The sequence below is a fragment of the Mastigoproctus giganteus genome, chromosome 12 (assembly GCF_048544385.1).
Source record: "Mastigoproctus giganteus isolate SK-2022 chromosome 12, ASM4854438v1, whole genome shotgun sequence".
Taxonomy (NCBI): domain Eukaryota; kingdom Metazoa; phylum Arthropoda; class Arachnida; order Uropygi; family Thelyphonidae; genus Mastigoproctus; species Mastigoproctus giganteus.
This window is the reverse complement of record NC_143586.1, coordinates 108,858,779-108,873,771: the sequence shown is the minus strand read 5'-3', so window position 1 is coordinate 108,873,771 and position 14,993 is coordinate 108,858,779. Positions and strand designations below refer to the sequence as shown.

Below are 14,993 nucleotides of genomic sequence, written 5' to 3'. Positions count from 1 at the left end.
TATTTTTTATTCCATTTGATGACCAAAGAAATTACAACGTAATTTCTTTGGTCATCAAATGGAATAAAAAATATAGTGATGCAACTATGGATGCTGCATGCTACAGCCAATCACACTGCTTTCATTATCATTTAACAAGCAGTATAATTTTAGTTTCTTCCAATTTATTCTAAAAATTGTGAACTACAGAAATAGAACGATACAAAAATATAAACAAATTCTTCAGAACAAATCTAGATTTACTGATGCAACTGTCACACAAAAAATATCAATCAGTTATAATTCAGACATAGTCCTTATAAACATCTCACTAGTTGAATGGGTGCAGTCTCTACTTCTGCTTTTCTGGCCTGTCGCACATTGTCTGGATGAAAACACCCAGTGAGATATGATACATATGATAGGCCATGCTAATACTCCAATTAGGGATACATTCATCACCCCTTCATCTGCTCAAGGAATAATAATTAAAAATAACTGATCATGGTGGATTAAAACAAACTTAATTGATATTTGTGGTTGCTCAAGGAATAATAATTAAAAATAACTGATCATGGTGGATTAAAACAAACTTAATTGATATTTATGGTTGCTTTCATGATAAAAGCAACCAAGATAAACCAAAGAACTTGCCATTGAGTGATAACTTAAAATTGCAATAAATAAAGCAGAACTATGAACACATCAGAAAAGCATTATCTATTGCTACCCACATTTAGGAAACATGAGCTGCATGCTGATCTAATACTGAGAAATTGCTGCATACCTCTTGCCATTAACATGATGCTTGGATGACAAAGTAAATTTAAATTTTTCTAAATGCATCATACATCTATGAACTCTGCTTATATGCAACAAATATATTAAAAATTACTTTGATTCCCAAGGCGTGTGATGCTAACCAATATTGTAGAGATATCAGAAACATGCCAAATCTTGGATAAAAAGCATGCAAAATTTGAATATGGCGAGTACAACATACAGAAAGAAGATACAAGAAAGTAGGAAGGGGTAAGGAGGAAATATGCTCTTCATTAAGAAGCACTAGAATTTAGGGCAGTGTACTCAGTTGGTATGGGTGGCCATTGGAGTTTTGATTGCATTGGCCACCACACAGTCAGTTTGGTATAACGTAAGCAATAGGAAAATAAAATTGAAAGAAGTATCTTATAAACCAAATGACTAAGCCTTATGAACAGCCATGAAATCAGAAGGCCTAATAATAGAGTAATTTAATATTTCAGAATAGGATATATGGGTTTGTCACAATATCAGATGTTTTATGGATTTAGGATTAGTTTAGATTCCCGTTTCACCCGTCCATTCACTCCAAATGCTTGTCTAGTTCTGCCTTTAACTTATTTAAGTTTTTGACCTCCACTATGTCAGATGGAAGTTTGTTCCAACTGTCAACCACCCGCTGGCTAAAGCCGAATTTCCGCACATCTATTCTACAATTGTCTCTACTCGATTTGAATTTATGTCCCCTCAGGTGAGTAATCTGGGCAAAAGGAAGAATCCCATCAGCATTGACCTTGCTCAAGCCATTCAAGGCCTTACACAACTCAATCAGATCACCTTGCAGGTGCCAAGTCTCCAGACGCTGCAATTTACAGAACTTGAGTCTTTCTTGGTAACAGCAACCCTTTGAATCCCCTCACCAGTCTAGTTGCCCTTCTCTGTACTCGTTCCAGCAGCTCTACATCCTTCCTAAAATGAGGGCTCCAGACCTGTATGCAGTACTCAAGGTGTGGCCTGACCATTGCCTTATACAAGAAGACAATCACCTCCATATCCCTGCTAGCAAAATTTCTGTATATCGTTGACAAGACACCATGAGCAACCCTTGCAGCACATCTGCACTGCTCAGAAAATTTATATCTGACTGCACAATTACCCCAGGTCCTTTTCATACCCTGAGTGTAGTACCACGCAGTCGGTACATTACTTTGGGGTTACTACTATCCACAGGCAGTATTTTACATTTGTCAATGTTAAACTTCAGTTGCCATCTGCTCAACTTTTCTAGATCCTGTTGCAGTAGTTTGCTATCGTTACTGTCGCTAACAACACTGCTAACCTTCATATTGTCTGCAAACTTAGACATTAACCCTGATATGCCTTCATCAATATCATTGATAAATGCAGAAAGCAATAATGGGCCCAACACCAACCTCCACTAATAACATTCGGTGTTCTCCCTAGAATATTTTCCAGCTGGTTGGCATAATGAAGTAGCCAGGTGGGGATGTGTAATACTTGACATAGTATGTTTGAATTAATATTGTTCGAGATCAGTGAGCAGTACTATTCAGTACCGTATGCTACTGCTAATCCAAAAATTGGAGCAGTGTATAATTTGGGGCAAGTTATTGGTAAGGATGAAGTAATGGTTAAGTGACAGGGTGTGGTTAGAAATTGGCACTGCTCTTTTTGGACTAATGTTATTAGTGGGAGGCCCTCAGGTGTCATTGCTGGTACTTGATATATTCATTAATGATATTGAAGATATATCAAGTGCATTCTCTAATTTTGCAGATAATACTATATTGGTGGGGTGGTTAATGTTAGAATTGAGGCATACTACTGAAATAATGTTAGAAACATTACGCGGGTGGACTGAGAAGCATTAATTCAGGTTTTGTTGGGTTTTTTTTTATGAAAACCACAAATACGAGAGGTATTAGAACCTATAGTACTTGAACTTCTGTAGACTGTAATTTTCAGGAAATATGTATAAAGGAAATTGTTCCAGAAAAAGGCAGTTGAATGAATAAACGAGGAAGATGAAAAGTTAGTTCTGTGAGTTTGAAGTTGGACAGTAAATGGATGTTGGCTGGTGGCAGCATGTGTTCAGACTGTTTTGAAAGAGAGGGTGGGAATTAAAGAAGCCAATTCAGAAGAACAGTGCCCATGGAAGTATCTGTAGAAAAGACATGCAGCAGAAACAGTACATGTATGAGACTTAAGAGTGGAAAGACTCTGTTAGAGATGAGTCATTAATTAACCTAACTGCCCTCTTCAGAATGGAATCTAGAAGTCTGATAGAGGTTGTGGGGGCACTGCCCCAGATGTGGGAACAATATTCCATGGTAGGGTAGATTTGCGATTTATACAGAGTGAGCAGCTGTTTGGAAGAAAAGTAACGCCGAGAGCAAAAGAGAAAACCAAGTTTTTTAGATGCAGAGGAAGCAATATTTGTAATGTGCTTGTGCCAAGAGAGCTTAGAAGTCAGGGTAATCCCCAAAAGAGATATATCATCTTGCCTAGAATAGGAGTGTCACCGAAGATAAGCATAGGAGCAGAAGAATCCTTTTTGCTAGATATAAGACAAGATTGAGTTTTAGAAGGATTGAAATCAACCATCACCGATGGAAATGCTGTGGCTCCGCTGCCAACACGCTGTTTGGTGATCTGATCCGGGTTTCAGTACCCGATTCCCTTTAAAACATCCTCAGATAGGGGACAGACACGGGTCTCAGTTTCCCCCTCCCTGCCTTCCCATACTTTGTCTGGTGGGGCTTGTCCCCACTGACCTCTTTGAGGATTGCTTACTCTATCGTCCCTATCCTACCTGTTTTTCCTCCCACTCTAACTAAACTGGCCAAGTACGCCTCTAACAATGCAGCCAAATTCTAATTGTCTAAATTCAGCCATTTTCCTGTAAACCTCTTTCAGCCTTTCCAAATTGTAGTGGCCCCACCCATTTTTGATGTGAAAACATGTATGGCGGCACTAGAGTAAAATCGATTGGTAATGAAATTTTCTTGTAACGGAAATGGAGCAATTGATTGGTAACTAAGAAAGCTGACTGTTTAGATTTTAAACGATACAAATTTCTTCATTTCCTGAATGGCACTAATGATGCCAACAGTCACTAACATTGAATCGGTGGGGTAAGTAGTCGATTCAGTAGAGTAATGTTGTGCTAAAATACGGAAATGACATCACTTCCTAAAGGACGCTAACTCAGTCACTAATATTGATTCGGTAGAGTAAGCAGCTGGTAATATGCAAGAATAAAAGCTTCAAAGCCACCAAAAAAGCTCATGTCGAAAAGGAATGAGTTCAAAAACATGGAGAACGAAAAAAAATGCAGAATTTATTAAAATCTGCAAATTTAATTAAAGAATATTCTTTCACACAAGACCATTTCATTGTTTAAAATTTAAACGATTTGATTCAAGAACACAACAATAAAACAATCACTTCAACAAACAACTTCTTCAAGTAGTTTTTGGTTATGACATCATACTGGTCTACAAATGGATTTCACTTACTATAGAATTGTAAAAATGCCTATAAAAGTATTTTGAATATGGCTGGAACTCCAGCTGAGGGAAATCGAGAGAAGTATGCAAGAATAAAAGCTTCAAAGCCACTGAAGAAGCTTCCCATGTTGACAAAAGAAAGAGTTCAAAAACATAGAGAATGAAAAAAATGCAGAGTTTAATAAAATCTGTTTCTCGAGATTGATCAACATCAGCCTTCTATATTGACTTCTCATCAAGAAGCTGGACCATCGACATCAAGAAATTATATTCAAAAACTTCCTGAAGATTTTGATCCAGAAGATTTGAGGAGTTCAAATGAATTACCTGAGGATTTTCAGTTGATTCCTGAACCGGCTAGACAGAGTATACTGCAACAACCAGCTTTGACTTTGAGGGACCTGCTAGAGCAAAGGTGGTCAGTTTGATATGGCTAGAGAAATCGATTTAGAAGCCGATCGCAAGAAGAATTAAGAGTGTAGTTGAATAACAAATGAATGATCTCAGCGAAACGAAGTCATCTTCTACTAATACCGGAATGTGCTATTACCATCCATAAATCTCAGGGAGGTACTTTTGTTTCCATAGTTTATGAATGAGAGAAATGTCAATGTCACGAACAACAACTAGTTTATGTTGCATTACCTCAGGTTACCGATATCAATGATCTTTACATTATTGCTGCAAATGGAGAAAAGAAATTTTATCGTACACTGAGAAATGCTACATCCACTCTTGCACTTCAAGATGAAATGACCTGGTTGCTGAGTAATCCTCTATTTACCATGCAAGATACTTTATACGAGTTCATCAGTAAACGGCAAGATCTTTCCATTCTAACGTTAAATTGTCAAAGTTTACATGCTCACAGTGACGACCTCACTAATGCAGCCACTCAACAATCCAATTTATTTCTACTTTCTTTACTTTCTGAAATGTGGCTAAATAACAAAGAAGCAAGCTTACTTAACTTCGATTGTGTCATTCAATTCAAATGAGAAGATCAACAAGCTGATGGTGTAGCAATTTATCATAAGAGAAAATCATACTCGTGTTGTTACTTCTCATATGCAAGTGATTTATTGACAAACTGTTGGCAAATCTGTGAGTGTTAGTCCTGTTGGAGACATTTGTGCAGGTGAATGCCTTCTTCCTGATGATCAAACGATATTGTCAGTAGCCATTTACATTTCACCTAACCAAAAGATTAAACACATAATTGAATTCATCCATTTCATTTTACTTCCTTACACGATTGGAGCTGCATTGCTACAACAATTTTCTCACAAGAAATGCAACCAAATATCAGTGATACTTAGTGAAGATTTCAATGTTAATTTTGGGGATACTCAATCCAAACCTTTGACTGATTTCTTAGAGAATAAATTTGGACTAATGTTAAATACTTCTAGATCTGTATCGACTGCTAATCGTAGAACTATAATTGATGCTGTGTTTCAAAGACATTTACAATCTAAAGTGTAAGTATCATATTTTAGCTATCACAAATCCATTTTAAGTAAACTACCTATTGCATGTGTATTGCAACCTGAAATTCATGAAACTCTCAAAAAAAAATAAATGCTTTAAAATGTTAAACATGTTCGGATTCTTTTCATAATAAACCCCTTTAACCTCATCCAAGCCAAGGATGTTTTCACATAAAATAAAACATCTTTTGTGCTTACAGGGTACATGGTGCTTTTTTATAATAGGCTTTGCCACTGAAATCCTTTGAAATTAGGTGGCAGGGGCCTGCCTGAGTACTTAAATAATCTACTGGGTGCCTGACCTGCCTCCTCATGCAATGGTGTGACCCAATAGGGGTCCAGAGGCTAAATGGTCAGAGAAACAACAGAACATAGCAGTACACAACAAACCACTCCCCACCCACTTTTTAAATCTCTAGCCTCCACAGAGTTCTATATCACACAGAGTACACAATGCAGAGATGGGGGAACCTCTGGTGCAGTCAGACAACTAACACACTTTACTTCAATAGGCTGGCAGAAATGGGAGAAACCCCTGAGTCATTTGAAGACTAATTTCAATAGGCCAGTGCAAAGAATTTTCCTACTGAAAAATGAACATTGTGTTTATTTTGTTATTGTCTTGCGACTGCAGAACAAAAAAAAGAGTTCAAGCGTGTTCAAAAATTTTCCTGCTTGAAAATGAACGTTGTTCATTTCGTTGTCATTTTGCAACTGCAGAATGAAAAAAAAGTTAAAGCATGTCCAAGCAAGGGCCCCAGAAAATTGTCTACTCAGCAACAAAAAGGAAGGCTTTGAACACCTTATTAATGTAACCATACACTACATGTTAACTTTAGGACTTGCCCTTTTCAAATCGTAGGAAGCATGTGTGTTGATCCTTCCGGACAACTGGTGCACTATGGCTATAGTTGCCGATGCACCTACTAAATCCCCAAACGGACAAATCTTCTGGACACGTGAAAATGGCCTCATAACTAAGCACCAATCTGTTGAGAAAGTTTTCATCTGCCTCGAAATTTTCACACACAGATGTTATGAAGGATAAACAGATAGACTATCTCGCTGTTTCAGAGCCTGTGCATGCTGCATGCGATATAGATGTTTTCAGATAATGCTGCACTATGCGTTGGCAGGTGGTATAAAGCACACCTGTTTCTCTTGAAAGGTGCCTTAGACTTGCTGTGACTTGCTATGATAACTTGTATGCACTGTCACAGACTCCACGCTGTCTTTCACCATAGGGTGATCTAACAACAGTGTCGATTTCCTCGAACATTTGACACCGCTCTTGATGTTTACTGATGGATTCTCAAAGAAAACTGCTTCATGCGAAATGTGAGATAAATTAGCATGCTGTAATAGGTTATTCAGTTTTTCAAATAATTTTGTCAAGACAAATGCTGCATACTTGAATAACAGTTTTAGAATGTTTCCTTTATTACCCTCAGATTAATGAATCCTTTAATCATGATAGTTCTGAAATGAGTTTCCTTTTTTAAATTTAACAAATAGTGACTAGTGCAGTTGAGAGTCTCTTACATCAGCAGTTACTCTAACAGAAAACGTTTATTGAATTTTGCAGTTCAAAAATTTCAAAAGTCTTTTTATTTAAAAATTTTATCAGTAATGAATTATTACCAAGAAGTAAATGGTAACTCATTGCCTCATAATATAATATGGCAGTGAAGCTTGGACTATTAAAAAAATGATAGAGATAAAATTCACAAGAAGAGAGTGGTATATATAAAACTTGACAATAGAAAATGCAGTAATTAAATGCAATCTTAGTGTTAAGTGAAGTGTGAGACCACAACTGAGTAAACGTAAATCTTAATTGAATGGTATCAGAGAATGACAAAGGAGAATTGCAGAAGAATACTAGACAATCAAAATCAATCAATCAATCTTAATATCATTGATAGGAACAGAGATATTTGCAAGTGCAAACTTGCTGATTCTGAAATTAGAGTAGGTAATGTTATTAAACCATAGGTTAGAATTATAATAATTTTTAAAGACTAAAGTGGTTATTGTTTATGTAGATGATACAGAGCAAATTAGTCTCTTGGAGGCCAGATCTTTTTTTTCTTATAATCTTATAAATTTCTTATTGATGTCTACTTTATGTTCAAAATTTTTTATAAACTTTGGACTGAATTTTTTTTCTTGTTTCTCTTACAGAACTAGTAATTAATTACTGAAACTCTTCAGGTTTTTTTGGAAAATGAAGAAACTTCTAAATATGGAAGAGGATGAGAAGAAATTATGGCCACAATTCACCATAATTTAAAATAAATTAAAACAACTTTATCAAAGTTGTATTTTTCATAATGAAAAATACATTACAAAAATTGAGTTTTGCTCAGTATTGATAAAAAAAAAAGTAAAATTTTTCATACAAAGACAAAATGGAAGGAATTAAATTCAGCTTGTTCCTAAATGTGAGATCCATAATAATCAGACTTACCTTCTTAATATGAAAAATTTAAAGAATATCAGTTAATAATATAAATTAAAATATCTTTCATTTAAATAAATTGTTTTATATAAATTGCCTGAATGCATAAAATTATAGCATTAGCATTAGTAGAGGCATTTGATGCAAGAAAGCAAGCTTATGCAGCATCAGCCAAAAAAAAAAAAAAAAAAAAATCCACTTCCACTTCACCCCTCTGTTCGTTCAAAATACCTGTCCAGCTGAGCCTTGAACTTATTTAGGCTATCAACCTCCACCACAAGGGATGGCAGTCTGTTCCACCAACCAACCACCTGCTGGCTAAAAGCAAATTTCCGCACGTCTATCCTACATCTGTCTTTCCTCAATTTGAATTTATGCCCTCTCAGGTGATTTTTCTGAGCTAGAGGAAGAATCCCATCAGCATTGAGCATGCTTAAACCATTCAAGGCTTTATACACCTCTATCAGATCACCTCGCTGGTGCCTAGTCTCCAGACACTGTAATTTGCAAAACTTAAGCCTTTCTTCGTAAGAGCACCCCTTTGTTCCATTCACTAATCTTGTTGCCCTTCTCTGTACTCGTTCCAGCAGCTCTACATCCTTTTTGAAATGAGGCCTCCAGACCTGTATACAGTACTCTAGGTGTGGCCTGACCATTGCCTTATACAATGGAATAATCACCTCCTTATCCCTGCTGGAAAAATTCCTGTATATCATGGACAATACTCCATGAGCTACTCTTGCAGCCCGTCTGCACTGCTCAGAGAACTTCATATCTGCCTGCACAATCACCCCCAAGTCCCTTTCATTCTCTACCACTGTCAGTGTAGTACCACAGAGTTGATACGTTGCTCTGGGGTTGCTGTTTCCCATGTGTAGTACTTTACATTTGTCAATGTTAAACTTCATTTGCCACCTCTCAGCCCATCTGCTCAACCTTTCCAGATCCTGTTGCAGCAGCATAGTGTCAGTAGTGTCCTTGACAACCCTGCCAACCTTTGTATCATCTGCAAACTTGGACATTAAGCTTGATATACCATCATCAATATCATTTATAAATACAGAAAACAATAATGGACCCAACACTGAGCCCTGAGGGACTCCACTAATAACATTAGTCCACGATGAGCAGTGTCCATTGATTACCACTCTCTGTCTTCTCCCCCTCAACCACCCCTTTATCCATAGCAGCAATTTGCCTCCAATGTCACACTGCTCCAATTTGTGTAGCAGTCTTCCATGTGCAACAGTATCAAAAGCCTTTCTAAGATCCAAGTATATAATATCAAAGTTATTCCCTGCATCCAGTTCTTTTGTGACTGCATCATAGTATCCAATCAAGTTGGTCAGGCAAGACTTCCCCTTAACAAAACCATGCTGTGTCTGAGCTATAACTGAAGTCTTGTCTAAATGATCCTGCAGTGCTTCTTTAACCAGTGCCTCCATTAATTTTCCTGGAACAGAAGTTAAGCTCACAGGTCTATAATTACTTGTGTCAGCCTTTGATCCTCCTTTGTGAATTGGGGTCACATTTGCACATTTCCAGTCTATGGGTACCTCCCCCGAGTCCAAGGAAGCTCTCATAATTATGGCTAAGGGTTTGCTTACTTCCTTTGCTGCCTCCTTTAATATAACTGGATAGATCCCATCCACCCCGGGTGCCTTTCTTGTGTTTATCTTCAACAGTTTCTCCTCCACTTTACTCCCAGTTATTTCAAGATTCTGTAGCTGACTGCTAGAGTTGAATAGACCTCTGGCATTCCCCTTGCTGAATAACTCCTCATGTGTGAATGTCGATGCAAAATATTCATTTAGTTTGTTAGCTACCTGAGCAGGATCATCAACAGTTGACCCATCAATATCAAGTGGACCAATCTGATTCATCCCCTTCCTTCTAGAGTTTACATAAGTAAAGAACTCTTTGCTGTTTTTCTTTGCATCCCTTGCCAAGGATTTCTCGTAATCTGCCTTCGCCTGCCTAACCTCCTTTGTAACTTGGTTGCATATCAACTTGTATCTATCATAGGCTTCTGTGTCATGTGTTAATTTGTAAGTATCCCATGCATTTTTCTTCTCTGCCATATGCCTCATTAGTTCATCTGACATCCATTTTGGCCTAAACCTTGAACAATATTTCTTAGTCGGTATGTAAAGCCTAGTAGCTTCCAAGATAAGTTCTTTGAATGCTTCCCATTTTGAGTTTGCTGTTGGTAACATCATCAGTTGGTCCCACTGTATAGAATTTAAATACTGTCTCAGTCCATCGTAGTCGCCTTTACGGAAGCAATAACCCTTCCCTTTACCCCTAATGGTAGTTACCTCTTTCAGTAACTCCCACTTCAGCACACTGTGATCACTGCCACCTAGTGGTTCATTTATCTGCAGATTCTTAATGCATGAAGAATCACTGCTGATAATCAAATCAAGAGTATTACTCCCTCTAGTTGCCTCCCGAACATGCTGATGTAGAAAACAATCATCCAATAAATCCACAAAAGCCCTGCTAGTGTGTGAGTAACCAGCCCCCAAATTCCAGTCAATATCTGGGAAATTAAAATCTCCCATTATAAGACTCTCTGATTTACTGGCCCACTCTATTTCCCTGTACAGTTCCTTATTATACTCATCAGAGTCATTAGGCCTATAGCACACTCCTACTCTCAATTTTGATCTCCCAATGCTTATGTCACACCAAACTGACTCAACACTGCACTGTCCAGCGATGTCGACTGGCTTCACTTCCTTGGTTTTTATGTGTTTCTTAACTAATAGCATAACCCCTCCCCCCTTCCTATCCTGTCTATCCTTTCTGTAGACGTTGTACTCCCCAAATTGCAGTTCTGCATCCCTTATATCTGTGTGACACCACGTCTCTGATATCCCAACAATATCTGCCTTTGATGTTTTGAGCAATACCTCAAATTCATCAAATTTATTTACTAAACTCCTAGCATTGGTGTACACGCAAGTATACCTGCACCTGTTTCTATTCTTAGCTACCCTAACACAACCCATGTGTTTACTTGTACCGCAATATAATGCAACATGCGAATAGTTCTGATTGGAAATCAATTACTGTGTAATGGGGCTCTTTGTCAGTCATTCATAATAGATTCTTCCTTACAAATGTAATTTCATATTTAAGTTGAATATAGTTTTATGTATGTGTTAAATAGAATAACAAGAAGACAGGAAACTGGAAAAAGAGGAAGTAGTCTAGTGCAGTCAAAGGCAGGAAATGGCAAACCTATGCAGAGCATTGACAATAAAGTGGGGGGATATAGTGATAGAATGGGGATAGAGGTAACAAAAAAAAAATATATATATATATGTATAACAGATAAATAATTGTAAAATTGACAAAATATGGATGTTGCCACACAACAAACTGGCCTACGATCAGGTGTTAATGGCCAGGGTTGCAAGCAAAATAGCAATGTCTTAATTTCTAATGTAAACCACAAGCCAAAGGGTGAAAAGCATAAATTTTTGCCAGCCGATCACCTCATGTTCTGTGATACTTTTGCTGGGAGAACTGCCTAGACTGCGTTCTCCTTCACAAACTCGTAACATGACATCAATTGCGCCATGCCACTGCTTTCCTCAGATCTCAATAACCAGCAGTCTGAGAGAATACGGATACCCTGTTCTACACATTCGTAGAATGCTAGGAAAGTGGCACTACACTGAATGCTGTTTTTCAACTGACTGTGTGCAGGCATGGAATTCGATCGATGGCACCAGCATACCTTATCAGACAGGGAAGCAAAAATCCACAGAAAGGATACTTCCTTGTCTAATGTAGCCCGAGGGTTAGGAGAGTGAGTGCAGTAGTGCGCTTTCTTTGAGTGGACTGGGGTTGAAGCCTGTGACTGCTAAATATGATTAACATTTAGCCCCAAGGGCTCACATCTAGTGAGTATTGGCTTAGCATACCCAGGGTCCCGAGCTGGATATCATCATTCTTCTCCTTCTTGGTGATTCCCTTCTACTTCGGACTCTTGTTTTCTCTCTCTCTCTCTCTCGCTCTCTCTCTCTCTCTCGGTAACTCAAATTATTTTTGGGCTGGTGCAGCATAAGCCTCAGGCTTCCTTGCACTATATGGCTATTAAATAATAAAGATTAACTTTTGAAAGATGTAAACACAACTAATGCTTCTGACAGACACAGTTGTAACATATTCTCGAGACTAAAACACACCAATGTGAAGGGGTTACAGTTTGCAAAATAGAAGGAATATGTGTACCTCATTTCGTCAGCCATTTGTTAATCCTCTTCAGTTAGTCTGTAAATGGTCCCGATGATGGGGTACCATATTCAGAGAATGAGATGAGATATTGATCCGACGGGGTGATATAGGATTAAAACAAAATAATGCACCAGACAGACCGTGTAATATATTTTCAATATTTGCATACATTTAACTGAGAGTCAATGAAAACAAAACTAAAAGGAGTGATAATTAGGAACCAAACAAGCAGATTAAAACCGAAAATGCAGAGGTATGCTGAATTTATTCTAACTGATTTTCATTGGCTATCAGTTCCTGCTGTGTTTGTTGAAGATTTATTTTTAATAATCTTAATTTTGGTTTCTCTATCAGTTACTGTTGTTCCATTATAGATTTATTGTTTTATTTAGCAAAAGCAGTCATTTCCATTTTTGCTTAGGAAGAAAGTGTACGCCATGAATCCTCAGGAGAGACGGAATTCGTTTTTGTTTTTTGTTTTTTTTGTTTTTTTTTTTTTTTTGTTTTTTTTTTGTTTTGACGAATGGTGAGCATTTGAAAGTGATTGAATAGTGTATGAGTGTAGTCTTCACTCCTTCCGGTATGAGTGTCCTACTTGTGGAAATGAGATGAAATTAACTGAGAGAAAGGATAAAATGGAGTGCAGAGTGAAAGGGTCTATACAGTGGTGAGCTGTGAATATTTTAACAATGGGCTTGCAGTTTTGCCTACTTTTTGATGTGAAACATCCTTCAGGATTCCTGCCGTGGATGATGTCATCCGTGGCAGGCTTCTGCCAGAGGGCCTTCCCACGTTATCGTTACTAGTCTGTGCCGAGCACTCACTGGTAGTGTGATTAGAACACATGATGCATTTTTCGTGACCGGTATGATATCTCGAGTCAGCTTGGCCATCATGCCCCTCCCCCTTTACGATGACACCTGGATACGATAGTATCTCGAGAAACTTTTTAGAATTTTTTAATAGTATGATGTCAAAGTCATACTTCCTGAAGTATGACTGCAACAATACAAATATTTGTCAGCAATTTATTTTTTTGTCTGGCATTTTCGTATCATTCCATTGTTAAGTGCCCCAAACAGCTGAATTGGGTATGTCGTTTCAGCTACATGGTCGGTACTTTCATCGATGCTGTTTTCTAGACATTTAGATATGTTGCAATTGCAGTTACTTTAGTTATCATAAATCCATTGTATCTTGTCTTCCAGAAATTATAAAAATTTGTGAATTTTCAATAAAATACAGTAGACTATATTTTCTGGGTTAGATAGTAAAAAACAAATCATGGATAATCGATTTCCCGGTTAATCCAAAAATACAGAAGTCCCCGCCATACATAAGAGATACGTTCCAGGACTTCTTACTTCGTCGAGTTTTACGCAACTCGGGAATGACTAGTAACATATTGCTACTGTATTATTATTGACAAATCTGAATTCAGTGCGATACTTGTTAATGGTTGACCATTTTTATGCATTCTTATTAGTTCAATTTTCTGATCCAAATCGATCGCTTTCCTTTTGTTGGTAGATGTACTAGTACAGCTGTCACTTATTCTCTTAGTCGGCACCATGATAATGGTCAAAATTAAATTTTCTGTAAAGAACTTCACAGGGTTAAGGCAAAAATTCACTTGATAGCTCACCCCATGATAGCTCACATTTTACTAAAGCACCAATAAAAACAATTTACACTTTCCGTTTTATTGGGCATTTCTGTTAGTGCAGTCTTATAAAAGGAAAATAAACTCGATCTTATTGCATTTGCGATAATACCAGTAGCTGGAATTCTTTTTTTTTTTTTTTTTTTTATTTGGTAGTTGTTGGCGCATCGGCTTCTGTGGCCATATTGCACCTCCCAAGGTTTTTGCAGTACTTTGATCCAAGCCCGAGGCGGGAATCGAACCCGCGACCTTTGGGTTGCCGGGCAGGTACTTTACCCACTCGGCTAGCCCGGTCGGCGCTGGAATTCTGTGGGTTTTTACGTTATTATGGTGAAGTGTGTGTCCCCTACACTGAAATCTTCAGTCATATAAAAAAAACCACAAATAATTATAAGGATCTCTTTTTTTTTCCTATTTTTTTGCTCGTTACTCCTATCTCACTTGTGCAATTTGGGCATGCCGTGATCGTCGTTATTGATTGCTTATTATTGTTTTTTTTTGTTGTTTGTTTTAAATTTTACAATCCTAAAAATAAAAAATTGAGTGAAAACAAATTTACATAAATCCGTAGTTGCGTAAGTAGGGGACTTACTATATCGAACGAGTTTCGGCAACCTACGCAAAAAAATATGGCAATTGATAAAACAACTTATCATGTACTACTTGTGTGTCCAATACGATGCTTCCCTTTATTTTTTACAATGTCGATTTTAAATCTAATAGCTTCCCTTTATTTTTTACAATGTCGTGTGTGGTTTGATCACCAACATTATAATGGTTCTTTTGAGATTTAACAGATGCACCATTTTCAAACTTTTGAATAATTTCAAGTCTTTGTTTAACTGAAAATGCGGAGAAAG

General features: G+C 37.5%; 1 protein-coding gene across 1 annotated transcript in view; it reads left to right on the top strand.

The window, feature by feature from the left end:
* Window positions 1-8,129, top strand: part of LOC150077332 (uncharacterized) — a 308,602-nt gene extending 300,473 nt beyond the window's left edge. Inside the window, exon 13 of the mRNA XM_090385859.1 lies at window positions 7,946-8,129. Within this exon, the coding sequence (XP_090241985.1) occupies window positions 7,946-7,951 (6 nt within the window). The 3' untranslated portion in view covers window positions 7,952-8,129. The remainder of the gene's footprint in view (window positions 1-7,945) is intronic.
* Window positions 8,130-14,993: the final 6,864 nt, after the last annotated feature.